This window comes from Bison bison, unplaced genomic scaffold (assembly GCF_000754665.1).
Source record: "Bison bison bison isolate TAMUID 2011002044 unplaced genomic scaffold, Bison_UMD1.0 scf7180017864489, whole genome shotgun sequence".
Classification (NCBI taxonomy): Eukaryota; Metazoa; Chordata; class Mammalia; order Artiodactyla; family Bovidae; genus Bison; species Bison bison.
In genome coordinates this window covers 10,817,811-10,837,617 of record NW_011495048.1, presented here as the reverse complement: position 1 = coordinate 10,837,617, position 19,807 = coordinate 10,817,811, and the positions used below count along the sequence as shown (strand labels likewise).

At 36.0% G+C, this 19,807-nt stretch overlaps 1 protein-coding gene across 1 annotated transcript in view; it reads left to right on the top strand.

Annotated features, from left to right (window-relative positions):
• The window catches only part of RAB1A (RAB1A, member RAS oncogene family), a 29,936-nt gene that overhangs the window by 8,098 nt on the left and 2,031 nt on the right, over positions 1-19,807 (top strand). Inside the window, exons 2-5 of the mRNA XM_010863322.1 lie at positions 7,860-7,932; positions 14,068-14,163; positions 18,160-18,255; positions 19,556-19,687. Of these exons, the coding sequence (XP_010861624.1) occupies positions 7,860-7,932; positions 14,068-14,163; positions 18,160-18,255; positions 19,556-19,687 (397 nt within the window). The remainder of the gene's footprint in view (positions 1-7,859; positions 7,933-14,067; positions 14,164-18,159; positions 18,256-19,555; positions 19,688-19,807) is intronic.

The window sequence follows — 19,807 nt, the reverse complement described above, 5'->3', positions numbered from 1 at the left end:
CTCTCAACTTGAAGTTAATTATTGTATCCATTTTCAGTTTTTCTACTCTCATGACTATTTTTTTTCCTCATGACTCCTCTTGACTACTTGGTGCCTTAAAGTCATGCAAGCCTTTTCTGTGAGAAAAGCAGATAAAGCAAAATGCCTTTCTTTTACTGGAGAGGTAGGCTTATTTGCTGCAGACCATTTTACGGTTATATGTGTTGCTAGTTGTGATCGTTGTACTTATAACTGTTACCTGGTTATTTTTGTACTTTATATTATAAATTAAACTGGTAAACTTCTGTGATAATTTGTCACACATCATCTGTACAAAAACTTTGGATAAACAGCTTCAACATTTTTGTCCGTAGTGCTTGAATTTTTTCATCAGGTTACATCCTGGATTGGAGGGAGGAAGGGACAATAATAATTGCCACTTATTGTGTTCCTGTAATGTACCAGACACTGCTAAGTATTTTAGAGGCGGTATTTATAATTTTGACCAGAGCCTAATCAGGTGGTTCAAGTGTGTGCCTGTGTGCTCAGTGGTGTCTGACTCTTTGCAACCCCATATACTGTAGCCCTCGGTCCATGGAATTTTCCAGGCAAGAATATTGGAGTAGGTTGCTATTTCCTTGCTCCAGGGGATCCTCCCAACCCAGGGATCGAACCCTCATCTTTAGCGTCTCCTGCATTGGCAGGTGGATTCTTTATCACTGAGCCACCTGGGAAGCCCTCTAATTGGGTGGTAGTGTGCTAATTGAATCTTTTTACAGATGAAGAAATAGAGCCTCATAGTGATAGGTGAGTACCTTGCCTTAAGATTTTGTAGCTAGTATATGATGGAGCCTGAATTCAAATACAGGTCTTTCCAGCTCTAAAACCCATGCAGGCTTTGAAAGGTAAGGAGGTAGTGCACACTTGGTGTGTTTTTCAGCAAATGTTTGCCGTTAAATGCGTTTTAAGACCATTTACTCTTCTGTCCTCTTGTATGGCTTACCACTTCCAATCAACCAAATTTTCTCTCATTTTCAGAATTCCATCTTTGGGTTTTTGGAACACTTTTAAACAGAGCCTAAAATGGAACCTCGAAAATTAATCTATTGTCTCTAAATATATTTTATTTAGTTGTGGTTTTAGTGGTCAATTGTGGGGAGAGTTTTTTTTTTAATTGCTTGGCTATTTTTTTAAATATGAAGGAAAGACTGTTGCCCTCTCAGATTCTTAATTGTTTATTTTGACTAACAGGTTGCTTTTGGCCATTACTGAAGGTTTATTTAGTTTTTATTAATTTAACCAGAAAAGTAGTATGTGCTCTATAAAATTCAAACAATACAATTGAAGCATATGAAAAATTTCTTACCTCTCTTACCTCTTTTCTCTAGCCTAATGATCAATTTTGAATTGTGTTCTGTGGAGCATACTTAAAGTGAGTAAAGAAGAAGAGTTGATGTCATGCACAATTGTTGCAGCGCCAAGGTTTTATTAATTGTTTTAAACTCCAAAGGCTAATAGGCTAGTGTGTAGTTTAAAGATGAATTAAAATTTGTTGGGCCCACTGTATCATAATCTCATAATCATGACTTTTGTTTTAAATTTGTTATATGAGCTTAGTTTTAGGCTGTTTTCAAGTATGATTTTATAAAAAGATAAAACTACATGTTTCATGTCATGCAAGTGAACTTGTTCTAGGTGAAAGAGAAGAAATTACAGGTTCCATTTAACTTTTTAAAATAGCTGGTCTGTTCTAAGGTATACTTATAACTGACATTGTGAAATTTGTGTTTTGGGGGTACCATTTGGATAAAAACAATTATATAATTCTCCACTGTTCACTTTTGTCTTGTCTTCCTTGGTGTGTTTCCAAAGTGTATGTTGGAAGTTGTGTTAATGTCAGTCAACTTTCTTTTGTAACGTTTTCATTGACAGGTGAACTGTATGTGATAATCCAAATTTTATTTCATAAAAGAAGATAAAAAATGTTTATTTTTATTTAATCCAAAAAGTTGATTCATATCTTTGTTGCTTATATTGGGAGTGTGCCAGTGCTACCGCTTCCAGCCTTGACCTACTCTGCCTACCTAGGTGTCATTTGTGTTACGGCAGGTATGCTGAAAGAACTCATTAGGTTGTTTAGTCACTGAATAAGCCATTGATTAAAATTTTTTCCACTTCTCAAATAGCATTTTTTTTTTCTGCTTAGAAAAGTAGTAACTGTGATTGTAGACATTTTAAAAATAGAAAGAAAAGACAAGTATAATCATACAGTTTAGAAGTGTCTACTTCTTTCCCCAAATCTTTGATGTGTGTACAAATTGTTTTTTAACAATAATGGGTTATACTGGACAAAGATGTTCTATAATCTTTTTACATAGTAGTATATCATGTAATAGTCTCTTGATATAATGGAATTCTGAGTAGTATTTTAGATTGAGCAACAAGCAGATTCATCTCCTACTTCCTATTTTATGTATGCAGTTTGGTAACTTCATAAAAAGGAAAACATTTTATCTAAATAGAATTTTTAATAGAAATGGGTTTTAAGTAACTTTTTAAAAATACTGTTTTCATGCTCTCACAATAGTGATTTTTTTTTAAGGTATGGAACGTATTAATGCTTACATGCAAAAATGGCATGGGTATTAAGATTATGTTCAGATCATAAATAATGGAAATAAAGGGTCTGCAGTATTGAAAAAGTAGACCATGAGTTGACCTAAGGAGAAACTGATGACAAAAATAATTTTTCACTTGCTGTTGCCCTTGGCATCCCACCATCCAGTTGTTAAAAGGCTGAATCTGCCCCCCTTCCATGCAGTCTTAATCTTTGTCAGTCTTAACGGTCTTACTTTCTCACTGAATTATGTCCACTTTTCAGTAATTTTCTGAAAAAATACTTGTGCCTCAAAACCAAAGTTTTTATTTTACAGATTCCACCATGATTTATGATTGTTGATTTAACTCAAGAAAACACAAAATGTATCTCTCACATTTAAAAAACATCAGGAGCTAGCTTTTTTCAATTAGATTATACTTATTTCATTAATGTCCTCATAGTTTGTTTTTCTAAAATCTTTTTATTTTGAAGTAAATTTAGATTCACAGAAGAATTGTAAAAGTAGTACAGAAAATTCCTGTATGCCTTTGTCCAACTTCCCCTAATGTTAGCATCTTATATACCATGGTACATTTATCAGAATTAAGACGTTAACATGGGTAAACTGAACTAAACTATAGAGTTTTATTTCAGTTTCTCCAGTTTTTGCACTAATGTCGTTTTCTGTTCCAGAATGTAAACCAAGAGACCATGTTGTATTTAATTATTATATCATATTAGCCTCCTTCCGGAGAAGGCAGTGGCACCCCACTCTAGTACTCTTGCCTGGAAAATCCCATGGACGGAGGAGCCTGGTAGGCTCCAGTCCCTGGGGTTGCTAAGAGTCGGGAACAACTAAGTGACTTCACTTTGACTTTTCACTTTCATGCGTTGGAGAAGGAAATGGTAACCCGCTCCAGTGTTCTTGCCTGGAGAATCCCAGGGACGGTGGAGCCTGATGGGCTGCCGTCTATGGGGTCGCACAGGGTTGGACACGACTGAAGCGACTTAGCAGCAGCAGCCTCCTTCAATCTGAGTTTATTAGTGTAGTTTTTCATTATCTTGGCAGTTTTGAAGAGCTTAGGTATTTTGTAAATTTCCCTCAATTTGCATTTGTCTGATGTTTTCTTTTGATTAGATGAGGTTATAGATTTGGGAAGAGATACCATAGAGGTGAGACTTCCCTGTAGCTCAAACGGTAAAGAATCTGCCTGCCATGCAGAAGGCCAGGGTTCGATTCCTGGGTTGGGAAGTTACTCTGGAGAAGGGAATGGCAGTCCTCTCCAGTAGTCTTGCCTGGAGAATTCCATGGACAGAGAAGCCTGGTGGGCTACAGTCTGTGGAGTCGCAAAAAAGTCGGACATGACTGAGTGACTAACACACACACACACACACACACCCCATAGAGGTGAAGCACTCTACTCATTACATCATATCAGAAGGTCCGTGATACCAGTGTGACATTGCTGGTGATGTTCACCTTGATCGCTTTGTAAAGGTGGCATCTGTCAGGTTTCTCCATTGTAAAATAACTATTTTTCCCTTGTCATACAGTGTTAGAAACCAGTCATTAAGAACCAACCCACCCTCAGGGGAAGGGAGCTAAAGAGGCTCCATCTCCTGGAGGGAGGAGTGTGCAGAGGATTTGTGGGCCTGTGTTAAAACCACTGTGGTAATAAACATTTGAGGTGGGGGGCGTATTTTGAGGTCATGCAGATACCTTAACTCTCCTTGAAGTTTCACCCACTAATTTTAGCATTCATCAGTGGCTCTTGTCTGTAGCGTGACTCTGCTAGTGATTTTCTACTTCTCTTGTTCCTTCTACATGTATTATTTGGAATCCTTGCATAAGGAAGAGTTGTCCTTTCTCTATTTAGTTAATCATTGTACCCTTATGGACTCAGGGATATTTATTTTATTCTTTCGGTTATAATCCAGTACATGATTGTTTACTTTGTGGCTCAAATTGTTGCCTTGGCCTTTGAGGTTTGCTGTCCTTTTAACATGCCATGTCCTGTAGATTTTCTCCTCTGGCATTTTGCCCAAAATGTTACTCAAGAATGACTATTCCTTAGCTGTTACTCACAATGAGAGAGACCTGATTAAAAACACAAAATGAAAATGTTCTCTGAACTCTTGACACAGTGCTTTGTTAAAGGCACAATATTATATTTTGGATGAGTAAGTCAGTTTACCATCACACAGACAGATATGTTAAACATCAGAGTGAGGAAAAACAGACTCCAGACTACTATGGGGAGAAGGTATGAAGTATCATTGTCATTGTAAATTAGACATGAAAAAGACTAGAGGAAGTTTTGATTGAAAACAGTGGATAGAATTCACTGAAACAATCTAGTTTAGAGGAGCGGCGATTGTAGTTGTACTGTAGTCTGTAAAGATTTCTTTACTTGTACAAAAATTTCTCAACTGATAGAATTCAGTTTTTCACATAAGTCAAAATGGTATTGCAGACTGAAAACTTAATCCAAATTCTTGAGAATAAAAGATACATTTTGCTAAATTATTCTTGGCTCTGTACCAGAATTGATCTTGAGCTTTCTAACTTTAGATTTGCATATTTCCTATCAACATTATTACTTGTTCTGTTTTGTAAATTACAGTTACATAAATATCTTTAAGTGATCTCAAATCTGAAGTTACCCTGTATTAATACTTCCTGTATATTAATAGTTTGGAAATAAGCTACTACAGGAGTAGGTAATTTAAAACGTTCCAATGCAGGTAACTTGCTGTTGATCATAGTCTCTTGGTGTGTAAATTCAATAAGGCAAGAAATTTGTTGGTTGATTTTGTTTGCCGTTCTTTTCCATGTGTCTTGTCATGTTAGTGAAACTGATGGTTTGGGAGAGAACAAAACAGGCTTCTTTAGCAAGACTCATTGCGGAGCACAGTGCTCAACTCTTTGTATTATTTATAATGGCTCTGGGCTTTAAATTACCAGAAACACATAAATGATGTTTCAAAATAATGCTGTTTGTGAAATTTAAAAAGAATGTGATAATTGAAAAAGCTAGTTTTAAAAAATTGACTACTAATTTCTTTGAAACCATAATGTAACTTGTAACATAGTTAGGAAGCATTCATGTTTTTCTCCAGCCTTATGGTTATTCTGGAAGAGAGAAATTGATCTTTATGGCAATTAGTGACATCACAGGCAACATGTGTAGCCCATTGCTGTCCTTTACCAGTACCACTGATTCAGGGCATGTTTATTGAGTGTTTACTGGATACCTGGCACTGTGCTCAGGAAAGTTGGTAAATTCAGTGCATTTGTTGTGCCATAATTTCTGTTAAAAACAAAGTAACTGTAGTTGTATTGGTGCTGTGATTTTTCTTGCTAACTGAAATGTAAACTTGTAAGAGACTCGTTGCTAATGTTCAGTGTTCATCACTCTTAAGAATTCATTTGGTCTAATTAAAGAGAAAGGTATCAATAGTACTGAAGCCAGTCAGCAAATGTACTGACTAATAGAAGTTGTTTGGTATTAGGTATCAATCATTTATTAAGGGTAAATTTTTATAATACCTATCCGTACTATCCCCTTATATTTAGGCTCTCAAATGGGAAAGGGTGTTAGTTATTAAGTTCATCCTGTGCTTCAATCAGCCCTTCTTAATCACTTGTTTTAAAAGCTTATTACCTTATGTGACCTTTATTTTGCCATTTACCAGGGCAGGATTTAAGAAATTTTTTTTTCTTTTTGGTATAATTAGGGATAATAAGTGTACTACAGTAACTTGGTAAAGCAGAAAGCTATGTGTTTTTTGTTTGTTTTGAATATTTTTTTAATTTAGTTGGCTGCATTGGGTCTTAGTTGGTGGCCTGTAGGACCATTCCTTGTGGCCCACAGTCTCTAGTTATGGTGTGTGCACTTTGGTAGTTGTGGCACTCTGGCTTCATTGCTTTGAAGTTTGTGGGATCTTAGTTCCCCAACCATGTCCCTCCATTGCAAGGTGGATTCTTAAATACTGGACCACCAGAGAAGTCCCAGAAGGCTATGTTTTAATACTTACCACTGTATAAACCTCGGTGAAAGTGTTAGTCTCTCAGTCATGTCCCACTATTTTGATCCCATGGACTGTAGCCCACCAGGTTCCTCTGGCAATGGAATTCTCCAGGCAAGAAGACTTGAGTGGGTTGCCATTCCCTTGTCCAGGGGATCTAACTAACCAGGGATTGAACTGAGGTCTCCTGCATTGCAGGCAGATTCTTTACTAGGAAAGCCCCCCTGGTGTTACAAATCTTGGTAAACAGTTGATTAATAATCCCAGAGATAATCGTGCCTAAACATCTTGCTTACATGTAAATACACTGGTAATCTACATTTCATTTGCAAGTGATAGTTGGATTTCATTTTAAGTGGATGGCATTTTATAAAAACTAAGTCACAGGGAAGAAATTTAAGAATCCTGTATGTCTTCTGAAAAAAAAATATAAATTCTGGATTTTTTGTCATTTTGAAATTGCTTTAAAAGAACTTATAGAACTGGTCAGAGTTGGAAAGAATAGAATCTATTAGTGGTTCCTTTGACCATGGGCTGACTATTGTCTTGAGATTTATGAAAGGCTCCCTTGAGAAAAATTTTGAGATAGTCTAAGTGATTGTAAATGTGCATAAACATAGCCTAGCTTTCAGTGGTTTTTTTTTTTTTCAGTGTTTTCTGAAGTATGATTTAATACAAGCTTAGAATGTTGGTAAAGTTGTACGTTTACACAAATAGTCCCCTTGATTTTATTGTATCTCTAGTTTAAAATAAAAGGGGAGAATTCCAGGTGGATACTAGGGAAGGATCATAAAAGCCCTTTGTTGGAGGATTGCTATGAAATAATGATTTGAGATTTGAAGTTGAAGGAGAGATTTGTTTCACTGGCAAAAACAAATGAAACTTTAACTCCCTGTATTCTAATATTGCAGAACAGTGGGATTTTCTAGCGAAAGTCTGTTGGACTCTCCAAGAATGCATATCACTTACGTTTCCTTTTATTCATTGCTTGGACCTGGAAGTTCAGTGATGTTAGAGATACGGGTGGCATTGTCTATCTTATTTATACATAATTCTGTCATGTTCAGTGATTCATCAAAAGGGCCCCAAACTGCTGTTACTTGGAGTTTGGGCTTCTGTTAGGGCGTCCATGGGCTTTTCAGAAGCTGTAGTCTTCCTCAGTGAGCTATTATTCTTGGCTATATTTTTGTTGTTATAGAACTTATAATACAATATGCTTTTTATTAATGTGATTTTCTTTTTCTCTTCGCAGTGATTATTTATTCAAGTTACTTCTGATTGGCGACTCTGGGGTTGGAAAGTCTTGCCTTCTTCTTAGGTTTGCAGTAAGTTGAAATCAAAAATGATTTTAAAGGAATTAATGCTGTGTATATTTTCTGGGTAGACAAAAGATAAAACAGTTTTATTCTTCCGGAATTTTATATGTGAAGCCTCCAAATACACATTCCCAGTGATATCTAGACTCTTTAAATAGAGGAGATACTGTTGTTCCTAAAAGAAATTCAAGAAAACTGTGGTTATAAAGTCAAAGTGTCTGATACTCTCCTTGGAGGTCAAACAATGTTTCATTCCAACATAAATAATGAGTAAGGGAAAAAATGGTAGGTTTGTGTTGAAAATGACTTGGTGGAAGACAAATCTTCAAGTAAAACTTGAGTAGAATAAAAAGAAAAAGCAGGGCCTGGTACAGACTATTTATTTTTTTGACAGTGGCATCGTTGTCATTTAAATTTACAAACTGATAAATAACTTAATAATAACTTCCAACTTAATATATAAAATGCATGGTCTTGTTCATAGTGTTTATGAACTGCCTTCAAATTTAACATGTTTTCCTTCTCGCTATCTTGATCATTGCTTCTTAAGATGTGAACCAGTGGGGATTATCAAGACCCTCCTGGAGTCCATGAGATCAAAAACTGCTTGCTAATAACACTAAATCATTAGTATTTACTGAATAAATAATTACCTAGTAATTGTACTAAGACAAAAGATGTTTGCTTTTTTTCACTCTGTTGATCTTTGCCCTGATGGTGCAAAAGCAATGGTAGGTAAGACTGCAAGTGCCTTATTAGTCCTGTGCTGAAGTAACGCTAAGCCCCAGATTATGCTCATAGTCATGGTGTTTACCTCTGTTTGCTCACAGGAGAGGGAAGAAACACCATTATCACTTAAGTGTGTCTTTGATGAAACAGTAAAAATGATTAATTTTTTTCATACTTTTAAAAATTGAGGTGTAGTTGATGTTCTGTTATATAGCTGTTACATGTACAATGTAGTGATTCACAATTTTTAGAGGTTATATTCCACTTATTATTATAGGATGTTGGCTATATTCCCTGTGTTGTACATGTCCTTGTAACTTTCTGTATTATACATAGTAGTTTGTACCTCTTAATCCCCTACCCCTATCTTGCTCCTCCTCCTTCCCCTCTCCCTGCCAAAAACCACTAGTTTGTTCTCAAATCTGTGAGTTTCTTTTTTTGTTAAAGTCATTAGCTTGTGTTTTGTTTTTTTTAGAATCCACATATAAGTGATACCATACAGTATTTGTCTTTCTTGCTCTGACTTAGTTATCATAATACTCTCAAGTCCATCCATGTTGTTGCAAATGTCAGATTTTCATTTTTTATGCTGGACTAGTATTCCATGATATGTATATATACATCTCCTTTATCCACTCATCTGTTGATGGTCACTTACGTTGCTTCTAAAAATGATTAATTTTTAAAGATTTTGATCCTTGTTGAGTGTTTCCTTTTTAAATACTCTGTGTGAAAAAATGAGTACACATAAAACAGTTTTACTGAAGACTGGAATGTGTTGGTTGTCTTAAGGGAGAGAAAAGCATTTGTATAGTTGTTTCCATTATGAGCTAAACTAGCTGATTTTTTCATTGAACTTTTTTTTAACTTGAAAGAACAGCTAACAGGCTATATTTATCTAGAACTGAGTATTGGGTATACATTTTATCAGATGAACAGACATTGTCACTTCAAGGGAAATATCTGATAGCATTTGTTGCCTATAATAACTTCAAGCTTTTCAAGGGAAAATTAGAATTTTAAAAAATTTAAAATCCACCACTGCAAGCTTGACAGCATCTCAAATACTTAGTATTACTTTTCTGATGAGGTATTAATGAGTCTCATATATATTCATTATATATAATAATTTGAAAATGAGACCATGTTAAGTACCAGAATAAAACCTAGGTGGCTCTTTAATCATATGTGAAAGTATTTTCTAACAGGAAAAAAATCAGGAAAGAAAGGACTGTTAAATGTGATTGTATTAAAATTAATGTTGACACATAATACTAGAAAACAAAAGGTCCTAGCAAAACGTATTTGGAGGAAGAGGTGATAGTCTCAGTATATAAAGCACATTTATACACTAATAAGGAAAGGATATTTGTCCTAATGGAAATAAGAATGAATGCATGAGTGGGCAGTTTACAAAAGGAGAAATACAAATTGCCAGTAAATATGAAAAAGTGTTCAGTTTTATTTGTAATTAAAGGACTTAAAAAATTTTTTTTTGTTTAGTTGCTTAGCCGTGTCCAACTCTTTGTGACACCATGGACTGTAGCCCACCAGGCTCCTCTGTCCTTGGAATTCTCCAGTCCAGAATACTGGAGTGGGTTGCCATTCCCTTCTCCAGGGAATCTGACCAGGGATCGAGCCCAGGTCTCCTGCATTACAGGCTGATTCTTTACTGTCAAAATTAGATAATACTCAGTATTTATTAAAGTGACAAGTATTAAAATTAATTACTAGTATTAAATCAGTAATCTGGGTAGGTGGGAAGAAGCTAGCATTTCTTGAGGAAAATGGCTGTAGCCTGAGGTATTTGTGCTTCAAAGAAAATCCTTTCCAGATTCCTACTGACCTAAGTCACCGGTTTTCAGTATTACCTACACAGAATCAGCCAGGAAGCATTTTAAAAATACTGATTCTCAGATCCCTAAAATAGATTCAAGCTGTAAAAAGTATGATTAAGAAATGTATAATAAGCTTTGAGAGCACAGAGGGAAGAATCTCTTTAGCTACTGGCCAAGGAATGGGGGAATGTTTGGACAATAACTGTTTCCTGAGCTCACATTTGAAAAATGGATAAAAGTTGCCAACTTGCCCACGGGCTGGGGAGTTAGGGGGGTAAAGCTTGGGAGTGGGGAGAAAGAGATATGAGAATTTGGACAGTTGAAATGTCAAGTGCGGTGGCTCAGAGGCATGCAGGTAAGGGTCATTTAGGGGTATATTGGAGAAAGTGATGGCACCCCACTCCAATACTCTTGCCTGGAAAACCCCATGGACGGAGGAGCCTGGTAGGCTGCAGTCCACGGGGTCTCAAAGAGTCGGACACGACTAAGCGACTTCCCTTTCACTTTTCACTTTCATGCATTGGAGAAGGAAATGGCAACCTGCTCCAGTGTTCTTGCCTGGAGAATCCCAGGGACGGGGGAGCCTGGTGGGCTGCTGTCGATGGGGTCGCACAGAGTCGGACACGACTGAAGCGACTTAGCAGCAGCAGCAGGGATGTATAAGAATTCTATTAATAACAGCATTTATAAGTTTTTCTAACAAAGCACCTGGCATGTTCTAGTGCTGAATGCTGTTCTCTATCCGTTTTCTATAGTATGTGATACTTACTTGACAATTTAAATTTAAAAAATGAATGTCAAATAATGATGAGTATTTTGTCAAATTGCATTCAGTGCTTCAAAAATATCCTTTTACCCAGTGATTCTGTTTATGCCGAAATGTGAATATATGTGGAGGATAAGTCAACATAGCTATCTCTAGCTACTTGGAACTCTGATTACATTTTACAGTTGTCTTTAGCCGTCTTTATCTCAGTGTCATGTACACATCTGATTCAGCATTATCAAGACTTGGCCCACACTCATTTCATTTCCTTCTTTTTGTTGGAGTGCTACAAATAACAATCCCAAATGTGTCATTTCCTCTTGCATACTGTATTTAATATAGGGTTTCCCTGATCTCAGATGGTAAAGAATCTGCCTGCAGTGCAGGGGATCTAGGTTCGATCCCTAGGTTGGGATGATCCCCTGAAGAAGGAAATGTCAACCCATTCCAGTATTCTTGCCTGGAGAATCCCATGGACAGAGGAGTCTGGCAGGCTACAGTCCTTAGCATTGCAGAGTCAGACACAACTGAGTAACTAACACTCATACACTATCATAAAAAACATTTGTTGACTTACAAAATAAATTTTCCTGGTTATCTTAAGTGTGGTGTTAGTTTGAATCACAATTCAAAACATGGTTCACACAGACTTATCGACATAGGGAACAGACTTGTGGTTGCCAGTAGAGGGGAGGGGAGGATGGAGAGGGATGGGAGTGGGAGTTTGGGGTTAGCAAATGCAAACTTTTATATATAGAATGGAAAAACAAGGTCCTACTGTATAGCACAGGGAACTATATTGAGTTTCCTGTGATAAACCGTAATGGAAAAGAATATGAAAAAAAGGTCTATGTATGTACAACTGAATTACTTTTCTCTGTAGCAGAAATCAACAACATTGTAAAGCAACCATATTTCAATTTTTTAAAAAAACCCATGGTTCATACTTTCATTTCGTTCCTTTGCTGCTTAGTCTTTTAGAGTTTTTCCAACTTCCCACTTCCCACCTCCTCCTTTTTTATTTATGTATTTTTCATGTCACTTTCTTTTTGCAGAAACTGGGGCAGTTGTCCTATAAATTGTCCAACATTTTAGGTGTGTCAGTTAGCTTCTCTGTGGTGTCTTTAAACTTGTCGCTCCTGTTTCTGTAATTGGAAGTAAACCCCAGAGCAGTGCTTTATCTGTCATTATGGTAGTTACTAGTCCCTTGTGATTATTTAAATTTAAGTAAAATTGAATGGAATTAAAAATTCAGTTCCTTGTTCTCACTAGCCACATGGAGCTACTGGCTACTGTATTGACAGTCACAGCCTATAGAACCTTTCTGTCATCAAAGAAAGTTCTTTTTAACAGTGCTACTCTTAATAGATTTAGGCTTGATTGAGCCTAAATCCATCTTTGTTAGCAGAATACTTCCTGGGTGGTGCTTTAAGCCTGATGATTGTGCAGTGGGGTTACGTGGTGAAAGTGTGATCTTTCCATTTACATATATTTTCACTTAAATAAAAAAACTGAAATTTGTTTTCATTAGGAGTAAAATAATTGTAATAGGTACTTGAGGGAAAAAACAGGTGTAATTTTAAAAGTTTAGCCTTTGGGTTAATATTGTTCACACAAAAACTTATACACAAATGTCCATAGCAGCACTATTGATAATGGCTAAAATGTAGAAACCACCCAAATGTCCATGAACTGATAAACAAAATGTAGGCTGTCCATACAGTGTACTATTTTTCAGCCATAAAAAGGAATGAAGTACTGATTCATGCTGTAACATGGCTGGGGCTTCCCTGGTGGCTCAGTGGTAAAGAATCTGCCTGTCAGTGCAGGAGAGACAGGTTTGATCCCTGGTCCAGGAATATCCCACATGCTGTGGACCAACTAAACCCGTGCGCCACAAGTACTGAGCCTGTGCTCTGCAACAAGAGAAGCCTCTGCAAAGAGAATACCCCTATGCATTTCAGTTAGAGAATAGCCTCCACTCACCACAACTAGAGAAAAACCAGACCCAGCACAGCCAGAAATAAATAAATAGTGTGTCTATGTGTGTGTGTATATATATAAAAAGAAAGGCTGAACCTTGAAAAGTTTATGCTGAGTGAAAGAAGCCAAACACAAAAGGTCATACTGTGTGATTCCATTCATGTGAGGTGACCAAAACAGACAAATCTGTGGAAACATAAAGTAGATTAGTAGTTTCCAGAGTCTAGGGGGAGAGGAAGAAATCTGACTGCTGCTGGGTATAGGGTTTTCTTTTGGAGTGAAGAAAATGTTTTGGAATTAAAATAGTTGTGATGGTTGCACAGCCTTCTGAATATACTAAAAACCACTGAGTTGTATATTTTGAAGGGGTGAATTTTATGTATATGAATTATCTCAATTTTAAAAGTCATAACTAAGAAATAAAATTGACTTCTGAAAGAATTTCAGGAGAGGGACATGATCATAGGTTTGTGTTGAGTAAACTGAATAACCAGTGGGTGTGGAGGAACAAGAATTCTGCTGATTAGCAGATTAGAAAAATCATTCGTAATCATTCAAAATACAAAACCTTCTCTGTATGATACATATAAAGAATTTGCCAAGATATGATTGGAAAACTAAAGAATAGCTATTGGAAAAAAAAATCTTAAACCATTTTTAAATAGCACTTTGTCTTCAGAATGTGAACTGAGTGCAGGAACAGGATGGAATGGCTGTTCTCAGATTGTTATGTCTTACAAATTTTATCAGCTTTCTAGATAAAAGTTAACATATTTCTTATTTACTCTATTGAACATTTATTTTAATTGTTAACTTTTTTCCCTTTAGGATGATACATATACAGAAAGCTACATCAGCACAATTGGTGTGGATTTCAAAATAAGAACTATAGAGTTAGATGGGAAAACAATCAAACTTCAAATAGTAAGTAATTTTTGGACTAGAAATTTTTTGGAAATTATTTTGGTAAATTTAGAATGTATTTGTTATTCATAATATGTTAAAATGAAAATATCTTAGGAATCATTCATCTGTGACAGAATGGTAGAGTAAGAATAGTTTAGATTGAAAGTGATTTAAGATTACCTCCTTCATTGAGTTTTCTGTTCAGAGAGTTGAGAAATACATGTTTTAAGTCAAACCTGGTCCTAGTTCTTTTTCTTGCGCTTTTATCAGTGAGGTCTAAGGGGTCTAAGTTGATGTTTGTTTACTTCGTCTTACAGAAGAAGTATATTGAGCAGTTTTCATGTCTTTTATTATGCTGAATACTCTGGATCCAGGAAAAACCTAGGAGAGGTTCTTCATATTTGTTTTAGTTGAGTATTTATTAGATAGTATGTTCCAACTCTCTAGAAATATAGAATTTTATTGGAAGGGAATTTAGCTTTTCTTACGTATTTTACAGCTCAGAAAATGGATGCTGAGAGATTTAATGACTTGCCTACCGTTACTAGCAGAACCACGTGACCCATAGCTCTCTGTTTTCAGTATATTGTGTTCCTGTGCCATTCTCACTCCCTTACCCATCCTTAAAACCCCAACCCTGAATTAAAAATAGGGGGTTGTAGTAGAAACTTAATATAGGTCTGGGTACCAGGATGGACATACCTTTGGTCTTTAAAAAAAAATCTCGGGTATCTTTTAGAATTGGCTCTTAGTATGAAGTAACATAGAAAACAAGTGACTGCTCTTTCTTATGGAATTGATAACGCCCTGAACTGGAAGGAGTTCTGAATTTGGAGTCAGAAACTTGGATTTGTTGTGTTCATTCTGCTGTTTATTAGTTGGAGAGTCACGGGTTTAACTTCAGCCTTTTTCCTGAGACTCTGTTTCTTACCTCTAAAATGAGTGTGATGATATTTGACTTACTAATAGGTAGTTGTGAGAACCAAATCTATAGTTCTGTGTATGTATATATGTTAATCTGTGTAAAAACCCTTTGCGGTTGCTTAATCAAAATTAATTTCTGTTGGTAGCCTGCCATTTAGATTGGTCTTATCACAACCTATCATTCCTTTCTGGAAGCATGTTTTCAGAACCGTTTACAATCTGGGTTACTCCTGTATAAGTGCCATTTACTAAAATATGATTCCTAAATTCAAATACAAGATAGTATCTAGCCAGTGTGGACTACATAGGGCAAATTCTCTATTGATTTGGTCTCTGAATTTCTTTTTTTCCCTCTCAGACTTGAGGGACTCTTGCCATTTTCTCATCATTGGCCCATACAAGGACATAGAAAGAAAGCCTGAGTTTACTACATTTGCTATCTCAATAACTATTTTACCTACTAGTTTGGGTCTTAAGGTTTTGGTTTGTTTTTTAATTCTTATATTTTGTGACTAGGGCATTAAAAATCTAAATGTAAGATTTTACTTTTAACCCTGCTACATTTCACCTTGCCTGGCTTGAATTACCCTTTCATGTTTTCCAGGTCTTTAAAAAAAATGATTGGGTTTATCTATATTTTAATTATTTTTTCTGCTTTTCCTGTTCAAGTGTGCCATCAGGGTCTTTATCACAGTTGGTGATTACAAAACATTCAGCACTGCAGGGCATGTATGGAGTCCAGTCCCATGAAAGGCCTCTTTCTGTGACTGTTGATTCATTCACAAAGCTTTATGGAAATGCTCACATTACACAAGATACATTCAAGGTTGCAGGGAGGGATGAAAAATAGCCCCATAGGAGATCCCATTTCAGTGGGAGAGACACAGCAGGGAAAATCAGTTTACCTCGTGATTATGAGGGGTAATGAGGATTATGTACATAAAGGGTGATCAGTTACAGAGAAAGGTACTGTTAGGAAGTAGTCAGGAGAGTTTTCAGAGTGGCAAGAAGATAGCAGAAATTTTACTCTTTGGATGCCATTGTATTCAGAAATAGTTTCTTCCTGTTCTTGTCCTATCCTTGTGAAAGGGGTTAGTGGTGGTGAAGAGAAGGGAACTAACATTTTATTGAGTAGCTACTATAATGAGGTATTATGCTAGGCATTTTATAAATATTCTTTCATTTAAACTTAGCAGTTTTATAAAGTAGTGATATCTGGAATTTATGGATGAAGAAACTGTCATAATCAGGAACCTAAATTTAATGTTTTGAAGTCAAATTGACTTTACTCCAGAGATCCTGCTTCTCCAAGGGTATCCTGAAAGACTGGAGGCTCCTTACTGATGATGGTTTTCTGACTCTAATAGGCTAGTACTTTGGATGAAAAAGGTAGCTTTTGCTTGTTTTAGATGAACAATTGTTAACATATTACTTTATTACTTCCCTTGGAGTATGTTAAAGTGGTTATTGACATGATATTTTACTGCAAAAATACTAATTATGCATCTGTTTTACTGTGTAACCACCGTTACCACTTCTAACAAAACTGACACTAATGCCTTTAAAAAAGTTTTTTTAAACTTTTTTTTTGGGGTATAGCCAATTAACAATGTTGTGGTAGTTTCAAGTGGACAGCAAAAGGAGTCAGCCATACATACATATGTATCCATTCTCGCCCAGACTCCCCTACCTCCAGGCTGCTGCATAACACTGATCAGAGTTCCATGTGCTGTACAGTAGGTCCTTATTGGTTATCCATTTTAAATATAGCAGTGATACCAATGCCTTAATGTTATCTAATATTCAGTCTGTATTTAAATTTCCCCAAAATTGCAGCTTATTTTTAACAGCTTTGTTGGCTGGGTCTTAGAAAAGGAAGTGATTTCACTCAGTGCTCCTGAATTTTTTTATTTTTGCCATTTAGGACACTAGTTGGGAGCAATGTCAAGTTCACATATATATTCCAGAACTTTACAGCTTCTTCCCATGAAAGGCTGTTTCATCATAATCTCCACTTGTATTAGGCTACAAGTCTATCTTTTGTTTTTTTAATTGTTAACCATTAAGTAACCGTTCAGTTATTTCCCCATCAGTCAAATATTAGTTTTAGTGGGGTGTGTGCTAAGTTGCTTCCATCTTGTCTGACTCTGTGTGACCCTATGGACTAGAACCTGCCAGGCTTCTTTGTCCATGGGATTCTCAGGCAAGAATACTGGAGTGGGTTGACATTTCCTCCTCCAGGGGACAGGACTGGGGGATCTAACCTGCGTCTCTTATATCCCTTTGCCACTGCTGGGAAGCCCGTTAGTGGGGTAGGTAGCTTTTCTAAAAAAACAATATTTTTTAAAAAAGGAAAGGTCATTATTTACGAGCAATTGAAACAAAATTCTCATTGCCCTTGTTAAAATCATGGTTTTTAAAAGTTTACCTGATATTTTTTAATAGTTTTAACTGCAAACTTTAATGTGGCAGTGTATTTGTTTCCAGTGTTGGAGCCTAAATGGTTGAAGTGTGGTAAATTGCTCTTAAAATGAATTTTATAAAAGCATTTGAAATCATCTTCCTTACATTGTTTTCCCTAGGATTAAAATAATTGTTCCTTAGATAGCTAACGTGACTGGTAGTTATCTGAATTATTAGGTCCTTTCAGTGTTTTCCACGATGATAAAATGTGCTAGCAAGAGATTTTGTCTTATGTTTGATGAGAGTTGTAATGTGTTAACAGGGGCACTAGACCAGTAGATTTGCTAATATCAAGTCAGCCTATCTTTGCATTCATAGTGTAAGCTTGGCACAGTGCTAAAGGCTATTGAGTATATGAAAAGTATGACATAGTTGCTGATTGGCTTATAATCACAATATTGGTAGCATCAACTGCAAGCTAAATTAGACACTGCCTTCTTTTTTGAACCTTCAGATATTTGGCAGTTTCTTTGTGATTTAGTAGTGTGAGCACAGAGAGCTAATGTTCCCATAGCAAATCCTGGTTATCCACAACTCTGTAAACTAAACTGTTCTCCCTCCTTGCTGCCTTTTCCCCAACTCTTGTTTTAATGGAATTGTTTGGATTTCTTGATTGTTTTATGATAGTGGGACACAGCGGGCCAAGAAAGATTTCGAACAATCACCTCCAGTTATTACAGAGGAGCCCATGGCATCATAGTTGTGTATGATGTGACAGATCAGGTAAGTTCCAGGAGAAAATTGTGTTACACTAACAATGTAAGTTATTATTTGATTAAATATCACACTATTTTTACTTTGCGTACAAGTGATGAGTATTATTTATATAGCAGACTTTGTCCACCCCAGATGAAGTGAATGATACAAAAACATTTATCTTAAACCAGTTATCTTTTAAGAACAGGTACAGTGTTATTTTTTCTCCCCTACTAATAAAACTGGTCAACCAAAAATTTCCTATTTTAGTAAACAGAAAATTTAGTAATTGGATTTACATTTGCTTTCAAGGGACCCAAATTATATTTATTATCAGTTAAATCATTTTGTCAAGGGTTTGTAGGGAACTGGGATTGTTTGACTCATATTGTGTCCTTGGTGATAGGTGTTAACAGAAATTTGCCTGGTAGTTAGACCTGTTGGACTTGGCAAAAGTAAGATTAGGGGTCTCTGCCTGTGGAGTGTGTGGTTCAGAAATAGGGATGAGCTTTGAGGAACATTTTAAGAGGACAGTGAAAATCTAAAGATAAGCTTGTTGAAAGAAGGTAGGGGGATGTGAAGAATAGTGTAAGAATGTGGTTCAGAGGCAGTAATTGTTCTTTTGATCAGAAAGTTAGAAAATTTCAGGGTCCTTTTGCCTGCCAAGGAGTGAAAGATGAACTTTGAAAATACAATGTATAACTCTTATAGCAAATGTTCAATCTCCAGTCAAATATGAAATCAGAGCTAATTAGGAGATGACTAAAATTATAGATTTAGATTCAGCACTATTAGGAGTACTGGGTGATAAAACATGAAGAAATCATTGCTAGTTAGTAAATCTCACGTCATTTCCTTGTAATATTTAAAATGGAAATTTTCCTCCCTTAAAAATGACTGTGGAAAACAAGTATCTTTACATTGGACCCATTTATTTAATAACATTTGACATCTCTAGTAGTTAACAGTTAGGCTACCTTATTCATAAGCCAGAATTTTGACAAATTTCAAAAACTACGTTTTGTGGTGCATATAAATAGCATATTCCAAGACAGTGGGATTTGCCTGAGCTATAGTTTGAGCTGTATTTCCTTCTCAAATAAGGCATTGTTATCCTCAAGCTTTCAAATTCTGTATTCTTATTCATATAAGAATATATGTATCAAAATGTCAGTTCACGTCTTTCCCAGCATTAAGAGTTCTTTTTTAATAGCTATTATCGTCTCACTAGCTCTTCTTAGGTCAGGAGACACTTCTGTTTATCACTTGCTTCATTAGAATAGTTATGTTCAGAACTATATTATCACTCTTTAAATTGTCTTTTTAGGAGTCCTTCAATAATGTTAAACAGTGGCTGCAGGAAATAGATCGTTATGCCAGTGAAAATGTCAACAAGTTGTTGGTAGGGAACAAATGTGATCTGACCACAAAGAAAGTAGTAGACTACACAACAGCAAAGGTATGTTTAAAGTTTGACTTTCAGACTGAATTGGAAGGTGCTGAATTTGAATTATATATGGGTATGGAGTCACACAATGGCTGCAACCACCTTAGGTTTTATTGTTAGTTTCCCAACCAA